The 17061-nt window shown below is 44.0% G+C and overlaps 1 protein-coding gene across 6 annotated transcripts in view; it reads left to right on the top strand.

Moving 5' to 3' along the window:
- Positions 1-17061, top strand: part of LOC124031403 (rap1 GTPase-activating protein 1-like) — a 174626-nt gene that overhangs the window by 155206 nt on the left and 2359 nt on the right. For 3 of the 6 annotated variants that reach the window (XM_046342607.1, XM_046342606.1, XM_046342603.1), the window contains 14 exons: positions 72-125; positions 494-577; positions 840-940; positions 1295-1424; positions 6367-6522; positions 6763-6834; positions 6931-7017; positions 7268-7408; positions 8488-8607; positions 10786-10895; positions 15382-15498; positions 16020-16155; positions 16292-16403; positions 16494-16594. In XM_046342607.1, the coding sequence (XP_046198563.1) occupies positions 72-125; positions 494-577; positions 840-940; positions 1295-1424; positions 6367-6522; positions 6763-6834; positions 6931-7017; positions 7268-7408; positions 8488-8607; positions 10786-10895; positions 15382-15498; positions 16020-16155; positions 16292-16403; positions 16494-16594 (1521 nt within the window). Of the gene's footprint in view, positions 1-71; positions 126-493; positions 578-839; positions 941-1294; positions 1425-6366; positions 6523-6762; positions 6835-6930; positions 7018-7267; positions 7409-8487; positions 8608-10785; positions 10896-15381; positions 15499-16019; positions 16156-16291; positions 16404-16493; positions 16595-16994; position 17061 lie in introns of all 6 variants that reach the window. The other 3 variants (XR_006838122.1, XM_046342605.1, XM_046342604.1) reach the window with 3 other exon arrangements.

Here is a 17061-nt window from a genome sequence, read left to right as displayed (position 1 = left end):
TTGAAACAAAATATATTGTATAAAGTTGCAATGGCCGGAGGAAAAGTTGAAAGTACATTTTTATTTTGCAGCTGGTGTTTGAAGAGGTAAACGTGGACAGATTTTACCCAGTCCTCTACCCAAAGGTAGGATCTGTATTCATCGTGAAATGTTCAATGGAGTAGAAAACTATTTTATTACTTTTTTATTATACACTAATATTTTGGTCCAGCAAGGAGCATTTATTAATGTTGTATTTCTCATCTATTTATGGTCCCCCCATCACTGCTCTACATTGATGCTACACTATTAGAAAAAGAAAAGGTGCTACAGTATCTAGAAGCTAAAAGGGTTCTTTGGTTGTCCCCATAGGAGAACCCCTTTGTAGAACCCTTTTGGTTCCAGGTAGAACTCGTTTTGCTTCCATGTGGAACCCTTTCCACAGAGGGAACCCTTTTTTCTAAGAGGTAGTCACCTTCACCTTGACTCTGCTAAATGTACTATCATTTTCCAGGCCTCAAGGCTCATTGTCACCTTTGATGAGCATGTCATCAGCAACAACTTCAAGTTTGGAGTCATTTATCAGAAGTTTGGCCAGGTGAGTGGTATATACCCTGTGGTAGTAAAATCATATAAAGTCATATATACTGTATTTATAACAGTTGATGGGTTCCTGAATTTGGAGTATTATTATGACTGTGCTACTCATCATTGCATGGCAGCTTGGCCACTTTTAATAGACTATAGGTGTCTGAGCTTCTCCCCCCCCAAACTAAGAGGACTTTCTGTGCTTCCTCCGGTGGAACTGTTGAGTTCAGATGTCTTACTTCCTCTTCATGGCCTTGTATTTCTCCCTGCAGACCACTGAGGAGGAGCTCTTTGGGAACAGCGACGAGAGTCCTGCTTTTGTGGAGTTCTTGGAGTTTCTGGGCGACAAGATTGAGCTCCATGACTTCAAAGGGTAAGAGTGGGCTTGCAAAGGCATTGGCATGGCAGACGATAGACTGGTCATGTCTCTTATTGATTACAATTTACTTTGACATGACTCCCTGGGTGATGACACTGCAGTCTTTCAGCCATGGAAATAATACATCTATGTTTATTACTGTAGTTCTGCTCTTATTCTCTCAATTTAGAGCAATATAATATTCTTAGTGATACTGACATTATGATTAAGTGGAAGGGAATAAAGCCCTTCAGCATTCAATGCATGATGGATGAGACAGAGTGGTGTGGATGGGCTGTCTGGTTGCACAAAGACTGAGACTACCTGTGCTGCTGCTGTAACAGTCTGGTTCACACTCTGGCTCTGCAGGTTCAGAGGGGGACTGGACGTCACCCATGGTCAGACAGGAACAGAGTCAGTCTACACTAACTTTCACAACAAGGAGATCATGTTCCATGTGTCCACCAAGCTGCCATACACAGAAGGAGACACCCAGCAGGTAACTGTCTCCGTCAACTCACGGGCCCTATCCTGTCTGTCATTATGTCTGTCAGTAGCTGTAGATTGACTGTAGATTATAACAACTTAATTTCTATTGAGTAACATAACTGGGTAATAAGTACCGGTTTGTAAAATCTGTGGAAAATATTTTTTTGCCTGAGGGACTAGCCACCATAAATTATGATGCTTTTTTACTGTTATTCTTTTCTCCTGTTGGTGTCCTCAGTGACCCTGTCTGCTTTGACCTGAAAGGGTTATTTTTCATGACAAGTTGTAACTTCCGTGAAGATGGGTGTGGAGTAGCTCGGCATGAGCAACATGTAGTTTCCAATTTGATGACAGTCTGGTGGCTTAATGCTTTATCCTGCTGTTTTGAGTGATTTTAGCTACCTCACCTGCCCCCCTGGGAGAATATTCCCAAGGAGAGTCCATATTCTCAGCAGACGAATGAGTAACAGAGCTGAGCCATGTGGGCACACAGAAGATAGCCTTGTAGGCAAAGACGAGCAGGGATTCAGTGTGACACCAAAGAGATACAGGCAAAGATGAACAGACACAATGTGTTGAGAGGAAGAGGAAGGAAAACAACTAGCAGTCCAAAGTGGAGGTTTACTTGGCGTTGAACCTGTGTTGAGATCACTATTGAGTGTCTGTGTTTCACCATGGTTATACATGACAGCGCTCACTCCCTTGTTGTCCATCTGCCCTCATGCATAGTAACTGTTCTGGTACCATCTGGCCCCTGTGTGTGTGTGAGCATGTGACTATTGAATAGATATATAGCCTCTGTGATAATAACAACATCGTCCTTATTTCTTTAGAGCTTGAAACAGATGGTTGATTGTTCTCATGTGTAAAACACAGTGTCAAAACACAGGACTATAAAGCAATTCAGCAGCTAAAGCCCTAAAAATAAATATTTGCCTTACTGTTTTATGCATACAATCAATATGCTCTGTGCTATTTTATGGCAGAGCTTAGCTCTGCAGGGAATGTCATTAATCAACAGGTGTCATGAATATCTCCCCAATGTTCACAGGGGTGTCATGAATAACATGTCAAACTGGTGACTGATCAGTGAGTCAACATGTTAGAGAGCAAGTGCTAAGCTGTAGAGGCCTATAATCACAGTGCAGGGAAATATGATCTCCCAGTGACCAAAATGAGGTTGAAAAGAGGCCCAAAAAATTGTCAAAGATTCCAGTCACCCTAGTGACCCAAGTCATAGACTGTTCTCTCTGCTACCGTACGGCAAGTGGTACCGGAGCGCCAAGTCTAGGTTCAAAATGCTCCTTAACAGCTTCTACCGCCAAGCCATAAGGCGGCTGAACAAGTAATCAAAAAAAGACTGCTCAACAATGAATCAAATATTTTTTACTTTAGTTTATTTAGTAAATATTTTCTTAACTCTATTTCTTGAACTGCATTGTTTGTTAAGGGCTTGTAAGTACGAATTTTCACAAACGCTCTGTGGATAGGCACTGTTTTAGATAATGAATTGTCTCTAAATGATTACGTTGATTTTAATTTCTGTGGTAATTGGCGCATGTGACAAATAAGATTTGATTTGATTCGATTTTCCAGAGGTTGAAATTAGGTTGATTTTTGGTTCTGAATTACAGATGAAAATAAGTATTTTACAGAAGTTGAAAATACGTCATTTACGGACTTTGAAAATATGTATTTTACAGATGTTAAAAATAGTTTTTTTACGGACATTGAAAATACGTCTTTTACATTTTTCTTATTATTGTAATGAGCTCCACTCCCAAACAAGACCAATTTTGGTCGTTCCGGAAGTCTGTGTCACAAGTTTGTACAGCACAGTACAGCAGAACACAGAGTTTAGTTCAATACAGGAGAATACAGTACAGTAGAGTTTAATTCAATAGAGTATAGTACATTAGAGAACAGTACAGTAAGGGACAGTAGTGCTGAGAGATTACTACTTTTTAAGGTCGGTTCAGTTTCTGAAAATTATCACAGTTTTCAATTTTGGTTTCGCAAATTCTGTTTTAACATTAAATGTACTATGCATTATGTGGGTTGAATACTGTAACACAGAATAAAACAATTGTAACGGTTTTCTTGAGGTGAACGAGAGGCGGACCAAAATGCAGCGTGGTTTCTATTCATGTTTTTTAATAAGACAACTAAACATGAACATAATACAAAACAACAAACGTGGAAAACCAAAACAGCCCTATCTGGTGCAAACACAGAGACGGGAACAATCACCCACAAACACACAGTGAAACCCAGGCTACCTAAGTATGATTCTCAATCAGAGACAACTAATGACACCTGCCTCTGATTGAGAACCATACTAGGCCGAAACATAGAAATACCCAAATCATAGAAAAACAAACAGACTGCCCACCCCAACTCACGCCCTGACCATACTAAATAATGACAAAACAAAGGAAATAAAGGTCAGAACGTGACAGTACCCTCCCCCAAAGGTGCGGACTCCGGCCGCAAAACCTTAACCTATAGGAGAGGATCTGGGTGGGCATCTGTCCGCGGTGGCGGCTCTGGCGCGGGACGCGGACCCCACTTCACCATCGTCTTAGTCCGCCTTATTGTTCACCCCCGTGGCTTCCTAACCACGGCGACCCTACTAAATGACCCCACTAGACAGAGGGGCAGCTCGGGACAGAGTGGCGGAAGCTCGGGACAGAGTGGCGGCAGCTCGGGACAGAGGGGCTCTGGCGCCTCTGGGCTGAGGGGCTCTGGCGCCTCTGGGCTGAGGGGCTCTGGCGCCTCTGGGCTGTGGGGCTCTGGCGCCTCTGGGCTGAGGGGGGGCTCTGGCGCCTCTGGGCTGAGGGGCTCTGGCGCCTCTGGGCTGAGGGGCTCTGGCGCCTCTGGGCTGAGGGGCTCTGGCGCCTCTGGGCTGAGGGGCGGGGGCTCTGGCAGCGCCGAACAGGCGGGAGACTCCGGCAGCGCCGGAGAGGAGGAAGGCTCCGGCAGCGCTGGACAGGCGGGAGACTCCAGCAGCACTGGACAGGCGGGAGTACCTGTAGGAATGAAAGACAGCTTGGTGCGGGGGGCTGCCACCGGAGGGCTGGTGCGTGGAGGTGATACCGGATAGACCGGACCGTGCAGGCGCACTGGAGCTCTTGAGCACCAAGCCTGCCCAACCTTACCTGGTTGAATGCTCCCGGTCACCCTGTCAGTGCGGCGAGGTGGAATAGCCCGCACTGGGCTATGCAGGCGAACCGGGGACACCGTGCGCAAGGCTGGTGCCATGTAAGCCGGCCCAAGGAGACGCACTGGGGACCAGATGCGTAGAGCCGGCTTCATGGCACTTGGTTCGATGCTCACTCTAGCCCGGCCGATACACGGAGCTGGTATGTACCGCACCGGCTATGCATCCGCACTGAGGACACCGTGCGCTTCACAGCATAACACGGTGCCTGCCCGGTCTCTCTCGCCCCCCGGTAAGCACAGGAAGTTGGCGCAGGTCTCCTACCTGGCTTCGCCACACTTCCTATGTGCCCCCCCCCACAAAATATTTGGGGCTGACTCTCGGGCTTCCATCCACGCCGCCGTGCTGCCTCATCATACCAGCGCCTCTCTGCTTTCACTGCCTCCAGCTCTTCTTTGGGACGGCGATATTCTCCAGGCTGTGCCCAGGGTCCTTTTCCGTCCAATTCGTCCTCCCCATTCCCATTCTTCCTCGCGCTGCTCCTGCTGCCGGTTCTCCTGCTGCACCTTGGGGTGGCGACACTCCCCTGGTTTGAAAAACAAACTTACTGCCCACCCCATACTAAATAATGACAAAACAAAGGAAATAAAGGTCAGAACGTGACAACAATTAATAAAAGTCCCATGATGGTAGTGACTGCCCATTTCTGCTTATCACTTATAAAGCATAATTTATTCACATTACTTTAATAAAAATGTTCAATTGTTGTTTATATTACATTTATTTTATTTCATGAATGTATTATTTCCTTCCAAATCATCATCATCTCTCTATAGAGCTGCTGTCTATGCTGTCTGACAAAATCACTATTTTAGTCGTAAATAAGGCATACTTTTATGACTGCTGAATACCAACTATCAATCATTTAGATCATGTATTTTCAGGTAGAGATACCTTGTGAAGCAACTGCTCTCTATCCCTCTCCATCACACGTTCTTCTGTCTCTTCTCTCCCTCTCCATGTCTGCCCCACACTAACGTAGCAGGCTTAAAATCAACATACAGACCGGACAAGTAGGCGTGCAATGGATTATGGTCATTGAAGTTAATTACCACATTTTCCGCACCAGACTATGTAGAATATGTGCCTGTTGGAATCTACAACTCCCTACTACATGGCACAGTTCGAGCTTGATCAAATTTACCTCTATACGCAATGCACACATTGAGCTCATAGAAAACGAAATGGAATTCAAATAATTAATCCGATGTCGATCAATTAGTTGTTTAAAATAACCGAAGTGTTAGTAATCGTACTCTGCTGTGCTGTGCTGTACTGTGCTGTGCTGTACTGTACTGTGGTGTACTGTGGTGTACTAACCGTACAAACTTCTGAAACCGAGACATCTATGATTTGTTCAAATTTGGTCCGGTTCAGATTTGAAGGGACGTCTGTGGACATTGAAATCAAGGCCAGTCAAGGTCTTTTCAAAGTCCATGGACACCAGACGGTGCTCACTGGGCTTTGCCTTTTAGTCTCCACTCACTGAATGGGCTATAGGCTGCCCTATGCCTTTCAATAAGCATCACATGACTGCAATTGTTACTTGAAAACTGCTTTTAGAGAGATGTTTCATACTTACAATTAGTAAGCACAAATTGTTTCTGTACTATGCATTTAGTGGAGTTTTTACCTGTTCAATTAATCAAGGTGTTCCTGGCTGATCTTAATGCAGTGGTAAAGTTTATGTCCAATAATGGTGACACTGTTGTTTGTGCTGTTGTGTTTGCAGCTGCAGAGGAAAAGGCACATAGGCAACGACATCGTGGCCATCTTGTTTCAGGAGGAAAACACGCCCTTTGTGCCAGACATGATAGCCTCCAACTTCCTGCATGCCTATGTGGTGGTGCAGGTGGAGAATGCCTGCTCAGACACCGTCACGTACAAGGTACTATAAGCCTAGGGACACTCCTCACAGTCTATAACCCTGCTCAAGCCTGCTATTTCAATACATAGAGACGTGGCCCAAGGCAACCTACATATGCCTTACTAGAAATCAATCAGTAAATGACTGCCCATTATCTTCCTCATAAAGGTTTTTAGGGGCTAGCCAGTGTTATGTGATTTAGTGGTAGCATAATGGGCTGTTGTCATTTGGATACATTTCACCGCTCTTCTTCCCCTCCAGGTGTCTGTGACAGCGAGAGACGATGTGCCTTTCTTTGGACCCGCTCTACCGGACCCGGCCATCTTTAAAAAGGTGAGAAGTCATGAATCTAAGTAATGCATAAACTAGGTGAGCCCATGAGAGGGACAACATATTCATGTAGCCCTTCCTCCTCCCCTTCCTCTCTAGGGACATGAGTTCCATGAGTTCCTGTTCACTAAGCTGATAAATGCGGAGTACGCCTGTTACAAGGCTGAGAAGTTTGCCAAGCTGGAGGTGGGAGCATGAGCGTGCCACGGCATGCTGTGCAGTGTGGGGGCGGAGTCACGCGGCTCTCGCTGCACCACTTTACTATGACGTCTGTTTGTGTGTTTGTAGATGCTGTATGTGATGATGAATGACTGGATCGTGTCGGTTCACATAATCATTACGTGTGTGTGTGTATTTGTGTGTTGAACAAGTGCACAAGTGTTTACATACGATTGATTTCTATAGTTCTGACTGGTGTAATGTGTATTGTTGTCAGGAGCGCACACGGTCGGCCCTGTTGGAGACACTGTATGAGGAGCTACACATCAACAGCCAGTCCATGATGGGCCTGGGAGGGGACGAGGACAAACTGGAGAATGGGGGTGGAGGGGGGGGGGGCTTCTTTGAGTCCTTTAAGGTAACCCTCCACTATACGAGGTGCAAGCTTAATCGGGCACATGACATGCATGAGAGAGGTTGAATATTATTTCCTGGAAGGGATTCTGGGTATTCAAACATGAAAAATAATGCACAGAAAAGAAAGTGCTCTCTGGCAGTGCCCTGGTGCTGTTGAAGATTCCATAATTAGCTGTTACCGTATCACATCCCACTTTTAGTGTCATGTGACCAGGCGGTGATCAGGGAGTTGGGAGCATCCCTGTCAATGTGCATCCTGCAATCTGACTCTATGTCCTTCATCAATGACCATTAGGGTGGCTGAGCGTGGAGTGTGGGCAGGACAGTGTGCCATGGCTGTGGAGGAGCTGTGATTATGTGTCTCTGAAGAACACTGTAATGGTCTCTCATTAGCAAGCTGATGACGCTGCTCGCATGGCAACCCATGTGCCACTATGCTCTTTTCTTCTCTGGCTCTCTCTCTCTCTCTCTCTCTCTCTCTCTCTCTCTCTCTCTCTCTCTCTCTCTTCTCTCTCTCTCTCTCTCTCTCTCTCTCTTTTCTCTCTCTCTATCCAGCGCCGCACATTTTATTTAACTAGGCAAGTCAGTTAAGAACAAATTCTTATTTACAATGACGACCTAGGAACAGTGTGTTAACTGCCTTGTTCAGGGGCAGAACGACAGATTTTTACCTTGTCAGCTCAGGGATTCTATCTAGCAACCTTTCTGTTACTGGCCCAAGGCTTTAACCACTAGGCTACCTGCCACCCCACATCATTCATGGATGAGTCTACTGAGCACCTGCAAGACATTGAAGGATTATATCACTCTCCTCTGAACACCCACTCTCAGACCTCAGACTTATTTGACACTTTCCTGTCAGTGTGAAGCACTGGAACTGTCTTGCACTAATAGACATCTTCTCTCTTTTGGCCTCTTTCCCTCTCACTTATCTACACTGCCCCCAAGTGTTCAAATACGGTCCTGCATGATCTCCATCACTGGTTATCATTAGAATCAGGGTTAGTGTGGTTAAGGCGAGGGTTAGGGTCCATACACACTTACCGACCGTGTCTCCTCGTCTCTCTCTGTACTCTGTAGCGGGTGATCCGCAGCAGAAGCCAGTCTATGGATGCCATGGGCCTCAGTAACAAGAAGCCACACACTGTCTCCACTAGTCTCAGCGGCAGCTTTACCGAGACTCCCAAAACCCCAGGGATAGTAAGTAACCCTTTTGGTTTTACCAGAGGCCCACGTGGGCCTAAGTACTGACTCCCCTGTAGTAAACACTGACCCTCCCCTAACAACACTCAATACATTCATACCCTATCCTCTCAGCCCTGTGGGATTGGCCTAGACTGTCTGTAGCAAACGCCTTATTCCTCCCATCCTTGTCTATCCTACCTGTGCTCAAACCCCTTTATTTAACACACTGTTTCATATATGTGCCCCCCACTTTAAACCTCATATCCGTCACCTCTACAGTTTGCCATTTTCCATGACTTTTTCCATGGCCTTTTTAAATGAACCACTGTTAATTCCACAGTAATGATTGTCATTTTCATATCATGATAATGTTATACAGTCATGCTTAATCTCAAACCATATTTATTTTCATATTGTGAAACCCAGTTCCCAGATCTGTTGAGGCATAAAAATAGGCGCTAGTGCACTTTAAAAAAAGTTTTTCTTATGTGAATGATCCCTTTCTGCCCTTTTACAGACTTGGTGGGCTTTTGACTCAGACTCTCATAACATTTTGAATCCAGATTTGCTTTCTCTGACAACCTGAGAGCCAGTTGAGAAGAGATGAGTTGAGCTGTCTGACTACCCAGAGTCTCTCCCTTGTTATCTTGCTGGCATGAGTGTTGCATGTGCTGCTGTAGCCTCTTTATGCAGCCTAGCATTGTCGCTGCATGAAGCCTATCCTGTATGGAGCTGTGCCTGGTGGCCAGTTGTGAAGACGAGAAGTTAGTGCACAGTCTCCTGTATGAATGCACCCACCTATTCGCACTTTGTGACACACTATTGCAGAATACTCTGACTGGCAATCCAAAGAAACAGCTGCTGTTTTTCAATTAGTTCGCCAAAATAAATCTGCCTTTCACATACTAACTTTTTGGATTGTGACAGACCCTACTGTATCTCTCTCTATCTGTCATATTTTATTTTTAAAAGCCACAATCACGATAACGATAAATTGAAGGATACGTTTATAGCATTGTGCACCACAATGTTTCCCTTAAAACTAGTACTTTGAATGTTGTTCCATTAACGATCGGCCATATTAGCAAACTGATTTGATTTTAAACATCACACTTCTCTAGTTAAGGCTACTTATCGTAGTGAACAATATCTGCAAAATGTCCACGATAAGCTGTCGGTATGGTCGGTGTCGATACCTTTTGGTTTATCATCCCAGCTCTACCAAATACAGTACGTTATGCCCCACGGTGGTCTCGGACTCTAGTCGAGCTTTCAATATGAATGGCCTTCCAATGTGTGTTCAATATGTCGCCTGTCTTCTCTGTCCTATGGTATACTGTGAGCTCATGTTCTAATTTGCAACTTGCGTTCCAATGCTACATGCTGCATGAAATCTCATGGTGACTTCGTTTCTCTGCAACTCTCAATCTCTTTCTATTTATCCCTCTTTCTCTCTCTCTGCTTTCTACTGCCCTGTGTGGTTCAGTCATTACTTGTTCCAGGGAAAAGTCCCAGTAGGTATCATGGACGTCGCGGCAGTGCCATAGGGATAGGAACAATAGAAGAGGTTCATGTATAATTCTCACTTCTAATTCGCTGTTTCTCTGCTGTTTTCTTTGCTTATTTGTCTGGTTATCTGTCTCTTTGCATAACTCAATTGCTGTTGCTTTCTGCCTCAACCAATATTTTTAGTTTCATTTATGAAGCAATCATTTTCAACATCTCAAGTGTGGGGTAAAACCACTGGGTTATAATAAAGCTATAATTTAGGTAATAAAGAGTTTATGAAGAATATCCATTGCAAAAATGGAACGGTTTGTAAGAATACTTACTGGTTTATTACCTTACTCCGTGTATCAATTCCTCTCTTTCACTCATGATGAAGTGATGGACTATCTCAAATTGTCTTTCACCAACATGCTGCTGTCACTTCATTTTAGTCCCCCCATAACATTTACCATGTGTTGTAGATAGCAAGTATCATATACTGAAGGCATTTGAGTCATTGTGCAGACTCTCAATGACATTTAACAAATGCCTTTCACTCATATTTGAATGGAATTCATGTTTTCACTGGCTGTAAAACAGGCCAAGTAATATCTTAGACAGTGTACTACAGCCTCCATGTTTTACTATAAGTCATGCTAGAGGAATATAGTACTGTGGCTGACTAACCTATCCACTACTCCCCAGTCTCTGATCATTCCTGGGAAGAGCCCCACCAGGAAGAAGTCTGGGCCTTTTGGCACCCGACGGAGCAGTGCCATCGGGATCGAGAACATCCAGGAGGTGCAGGAGAGGAGGTGAGAGGAGGGCTTCCTGGAGATAAAAGAGGAAAATGGGAGTGTTAGAGAAAATGGATAGAAAGAGGTGGAGAAATTAAACGTATCAGAAGTGTGGGCCAATACCACAAGTCACTATAAATGGCTGTCAGTTGTTACGTGGTTGCATTTTACAGAAGTGTCTCAGTTGCGTTAGCATTAGTGGCTAACGGTAGATTAGAGTTAGGGATAGGTTAAGGTTAGGGTTGGGTTCATGTTAGGGTAGGGTTAGCTAACAAGTAGTTGCAAAATGCTATGGTTGTGTTTAGCTACATTTTATAATTAACTTAGATGCTAAAGTTGTCCCTGAGAGGATTCAAACATTCGCATTTTACGCCTAACTATCCTCCTCAACAACCTCCTTACTTTTGTTTCTGTCTAAAGTACCTCCCACAACATCAGATTGCCTAGTGTTTTTCTTGCCAATGGTATGACGGGTTCAAACTAGTGGTTTTGTCCTGCGAATTGGCACAGTTTTATGCCTCAAGAGATGGGAGACAACGGGTAAAGAGAGAGATGAGGCATTCAAAGATACAGGGCTGCCAACTTTTGAATAAATCTCAGAGTGAGGTTTATTATGTGAATTTCATTGCCCCCTGGCCCTAGAAGGGGGACTGGGGAAATTGTTCTGTTTTAAAGCTAATTTCCTACAAATCTATGTATTTTGACAAGGCTTAGGTTTACGACCAGAGTGGAAAATAACAAAATAAAAACCACAGGTCAGGTGTATTTTTACATTTAAGTCATTTAGCAGACGCTCTTATCCAGAGCGACTTACAAATTGGTGCAATCACCTTATGACATCCAGTGGGACAGTCACTTAACAATAGTGTATTCAGGATGCTTTTTAAATGAACACTCAAAATTCGACAACTTTGTTACTTTGAGATTTTGGCGGGATCAATTTTAAAGTATGCTAATATTTTTTTGGGGGGGGTATTTTTTGGTGGTTTGACACTTCATTCAGATAGTAATGAAATGAAATAGGGAGACAGGCAAATGCTAGAAACAGTGGGAAGGTTGGATTGATCCCTGTTCTCAGCTAGAAAGTTATATGCAACATGTGCCAGGGAGTGTTACCACTACACCAAGACTCTGCACAGCAATTGTGTTATATTAACGGTTGATGGCAGAAGGTAACCAAATCATAGATTACAATCTCTGTCACGTTCGTGTGGAGAGACGGACCAAGGCGCAGTGTGATTGGAGTTCCACATCTTTATTTATTTTTAGTGAAACTTAAAACAAACCAAGAGACAAACAATGACTGTGCAGTACTGAGGTGACATGAATCTGCCCCTACACCCTAACCACATTATTAATACATTTTTCTCCCCAAATAGAATCAAATATACACTTTTGGGATCACAACCTGTTTGACAAAGTTATTTTCACAGTTACGAATCAGGTCACCCTACCAAACCTCCCTGCTAAAACATAACGTAGGTCTTCTGCCTTTTTGTTGCAGGTGTGGATTACATCAATTTTAGTACATGCTGTCAAAAGGCTGCATTCTGCAATAGAGTTATGGACGGGAGTAACAGCAACCTAATTTTGTTCACAACATTTTACATAAAACAGTGCTACCGTGCTACTCTTTTTACAGGTAAAATATCTTGAAATAATATAATTTATTTGTATTTAGCCTGTTTTAGGTTAAAATAAGACAAATATAAAATCAGCGGAGAACATCCTCTCTCCATTCAGCGGCACCCTAATCTGAGAGGCATTGCTGTAAAACATGCATCCAATCCCCTTGATCTCTCACATAACTAGACCAATCATATGCTTTAATGTTCCGCTTTTCAGAGTGCTGTGAATCGCAGGAGCAGATGGTTTTGATTTCAAAACGATTTGGAGCACAGTTGAAAAGTAAACGCGCTAATGGACTAATTAGAAAAATAAAAGCAGTAGTTTTCAATAAGTGACATATAAGGTGTGTCGTGAGAGCGTGAGGGTCAAGTACGTGTGTCTCACGGCCAATGTGTGAGAGTTGGCAGCTCTGAAGATATGTGAGGTCACTGGAGAGACATGTTGGTGTTTGACTATTCCAATCAACAAACCGATAGGCTTTAGCATCCTGATCTCAATTAAAGGGGCTTTATTGGCATGGGAAACATATGTTAACATTGCCTTAGCATGTGAAGTAGATAATAAACAAAAGTGGAATAAACAATTAAAATGAACAGTAAACATTACACTCACAGACATTCCAAAAGAATAAAGACATGACAAGTGGCATAGTATGTATATACACTGCTCAAAAAATAAAGGGAACACTTAAACAACACAATGTAACTCCAAGTCAATCACACTTCTGTGAAATCAAACTGTTCACTTAGGAAGCAACACTGATTGACAATAAATTTCACATGCTGTTGTGCAAATGGAATAGACAACAGGTGGAAATTATAGGCAATTAGCAAGACACCCCCAATAAAGGAGTGGTTCTGCAGGTGGTGACCAGACCACTTCTCAGTTCCTATGCTTCCTGGCTGATGTTTTGGTCACTTTTGAATGCTGGCGGTGCTTTCACTCTAGTGGTAGCATGAGACGGAGTCTACAACCCACACAAGTGGCTCAGGGAGTGCAGCTCATCCAGGATGGCACATCAATGCGAGCTGTGGCAAGAAGGTTTGCTGTGTCTGTCAGCGTAGTGTCCAGAGCATGGAGGCGCTACCAGGAGACAGGCCAATACATCAGGAGACGTGGAGAAGGCCGTAGGAGGGCAACAACCCAGCAGCAGGACCGCTATCTCCGCCTTTGTGCAAGGAGGAGCAGGAGGAGCACTGCCAGAGCCCTGCAAAATGACCTCCAGCAGGCCACAAATGTGCATGTGTCTGCTCAAATGGTCAGAAACAGACTCCAGAGAACACCAAGATTGACAAATTCGCCACTGGCGCCTTGTGCTCTTCAAAGCAGGTTCACGCTGAGCACCTGTTGTCAGGACCCGGTTACGAACCCGGGTCTCCGGAGTGAGAAACAGTCACTTAACCAACTGAGCCACGAATAGTCGGCAGAACCCAGAAGATGAGGCAGACACAGCAGTACTTGAGACGGTGTATTTAATGAAGTAAAAAGTGAAGTCCTTCAGGAAAACATGTAACTCCACAACCTCAAAAGGAATTCCACAAGAACAAAGGTAATCCTCCAAGACAAAAAAAGGTAAATCCACAAGGTGGAAGGTATAGCATAAAAAGCCTCACAAGATACTCAAAAATAAATAAACAAGAACAAAAAACAGAATTCCACAAGAGAGTCCACTGGGATCAACAATAGTTCACAGAATACTAGGGCTGGGTGCTAACATACAAACACAGAGCAAATAACTGAGGAAAACTAAGGGTTTAAATACAATCAGGGGAAACGAGGCACAGGTGCAAATAATAATGGGGATCAAGGGAAAACAAAAGGTCAAAAAGCACAATGGGGGCATCTAGTGACCAAAAACCGGAACAACCCTGGCCAAATCCTGACATCTGTGACAGACATGACAGTCTGGAGACGCCGTGGAGAACGTTCTGCTGCCTGCAACATCCTCCAGCATGACCGTTTTGGCGGTGGGTCAGTCATGGTGTGGGGTGGCATTTCTTTGGGGGGCCGCACAGCCCTCCATGTGCTCGCCAGAGGTAGCCTGACTGCCATTAGGTTCCCGAGATGAGATCCTTAGACCCCTTGTGAGACCATATGCTGGTGCGGTTGGCCCTGGGTTCCTCCTAATGCAAGACAATGCTAGACCTCATGTGGCTGGAGTGTGTCAGCAGTTCCTGCAAGAGGAAGGCATTGATGCTATGGACTGGCCCGCCCGTTCCTCAGACCTGAATCCAATTGAGCACATATGGGACATCATGTCTCGCTCCCATCCACCAACGCCACGTTGCACCACAGACTGTCCAGGAGTTGGCGGATGCTTTAGTCCAGGTCTGGGAGGAGATCCCTCAGGAGACCATCCGCCATCTCATCAGGAGCATGCCCAGGCGTTGTAGGGAGGTCATACAGGCATGTGGAGGCCACACACACTACTGAGCCTCATTTTGACTTGTTTTAAGGACATTACATCAAAGTTGGATCAGCCTGTAGTGTGGTTTTCCACTTTCATTTTGAGTGTGACTCCAAATCCAGACCTCCATAGGTTGATAAATTTGATTTCCATTGATAATTTTTGTGTGATTTTGTTGTCAGCACATTCAATTATGTAAAGAAAAAAGTATTTAATAAGAATATTTCATTCATTCAGATCTAGGATGTGTTATTTTAGTGTTCCCTTTATTTTTTTGAGCAGTGTATATACACAGTGTTGTAACGATGTGCAAATGGTTCAAGTACAAATGGGAAAATAAATACACATAAATATGGTTGTATTTACAATGGTATTTGATCTTCACTGGTTGCCCTTTTCTTGTTGCAACATATCACAAATCTTGCTGCTGTGACTGCACACTCTGATCTCTCTCTCTATCTCCCTCAGTCGGGAAGTGTCCCCCAGCACACAGAGGACCCCAGACAGTGGACACATCTCCCAGGACCCCAAATCAGAGAACTCATCCAATCAGAGCTCACCAGAGATGCCCACCACAAGGACCAGGTGAATAGACCGCACTCAAAAGGGCTCAGTTGAACCCAGGCTGAAGAATGTGTGTGTGTGTGCACTGCAAAAAATAATTTATAATCTTTCAAGATATTTTTCAAGATAATTTACCTTCATATGATGATTAAGGTCAAATATCTTGAAATAATATAATTTATTTGTATTTAGCCTGTTTTAGGTTTTAAAAAAAAATTATATGACAATGACGATAGATAATTTAGCTTGATAAGAAACAACTAGAAAGGGAAAAAAAGGGAATTATCACTCATAAAAAATGTAGGCTTGTTTCGTTTGTACTTTTTGCGATGAGTATTAGAGTGGTAATTTACATTTTAGTCATTTAAGCAGACTCTCTTATTCAGGAACAATTTGGGTTAAGTGCTTTGGTCAAGGGCACATCGACAGATTTTTTTTTTACCTTGTCGGCTCGTGGATTTAAACCAGCGACTTTTCAGTTACTGGCCCAACGTGCTTAACCGGTAGGCTACCTGTCACCCCAGAGTGACCAAGGTGTATAGTTCCACCATCTGTTGCAGGGCTCCATACATCCCTGAGGCCCAGGACCTGTCCCGCTCCTCATCCAATGCTAGCAGCTTTGCCAGTGTGGTGGAGGAACACGATAATGTGTGCATCGAGGGATACAACACTGGACTGGTAGGTGCCACTGTTTTCCCACCCTCACTCACTAACATACAACACACCGTAACATAGAGGTTCATGTCTATATAATTGTGACACACACTCGAAAAAGATCCTGACTGACATTTGCTCGTGTTTTTGTTTGTTGCAGGAGAGTCTATGCTCTTCTGGAACACCACACAAGAAGGACTCATTTGGGTATGTCTCCTGGGTAGAGGATAGTATGAGCAATACTAGTGCAACCAGCCAGGTCAGCTCTCCAGGTGAGCTTTTTAATAGTGTTTTCAATACTGCCATAAGGCTTCAAAAGTTTAGTTTGTCATGATGGCCCATCGTCTGCCCCTCCCTGACAGCACCTGCACTGCCCCATCAGACTGAGGGGGGCAAAAGGGTAGAGCTCAAAAGGGCAGAGAGCCGAGACAAGACGGAGAGGTCACAGGATAAGTCATCATCGGTAGGATTGGTTATACTATTTTAATAATCAGATCCACTGTAACATCTACGCTCGTTCACTGTACTAGATGTGTACAATGGAATACAATCAAATACAGATTTCATTCTGCTAACATACAGCACAGGAGGTTGGTGGCACTTTAATTGGGTTTGTGGTAATGGCTGGAGTGGAAAAAGTGAAATGGTATCAAACCCAAACACATGGTTTGATGCCATTCCATTCAGTCCTTTCAGGCCATAATTATGAGCCGTCCTCCCCTCAGGAGCCTCCACTGACATACAGGTATATATTGGTGTTAATAAATGGGCTTATAAATGTATAAACTTACCCTTCATTGTTGTTCAGTAATTGTGGTCTTTGTTAACCTTGTCATTCTCTTTCTGTGTCTGTCTGTGTCCAGAATTGTTAGCCTCTCCCCATTGATCACTACATGGGTGTCCATTAGCAGGTACCTGGAGTTTTCCAAG

The sequence above is a fragment of the Oncorhynchus gorbuscha genome, linkage group LG03 (assembly GCF_021184085.1).
Source record: "Oncorhynchus gorbuscha isolate QuinsamMale2020 ecotype Even-year linkage group LG03, OgorEven_v1.0, whole genome shotgun sequence".
Lineage (NCBI taxonomy): Eukaryota > Metazoa > Chordata > Actinopteri > Salmoniformes > Salmonidae > Oncorhynchus > Oncorhynchus gorbuscha.
This window is presented reverse-complemented; position numbering and strand designations above follow the sequence as displayed.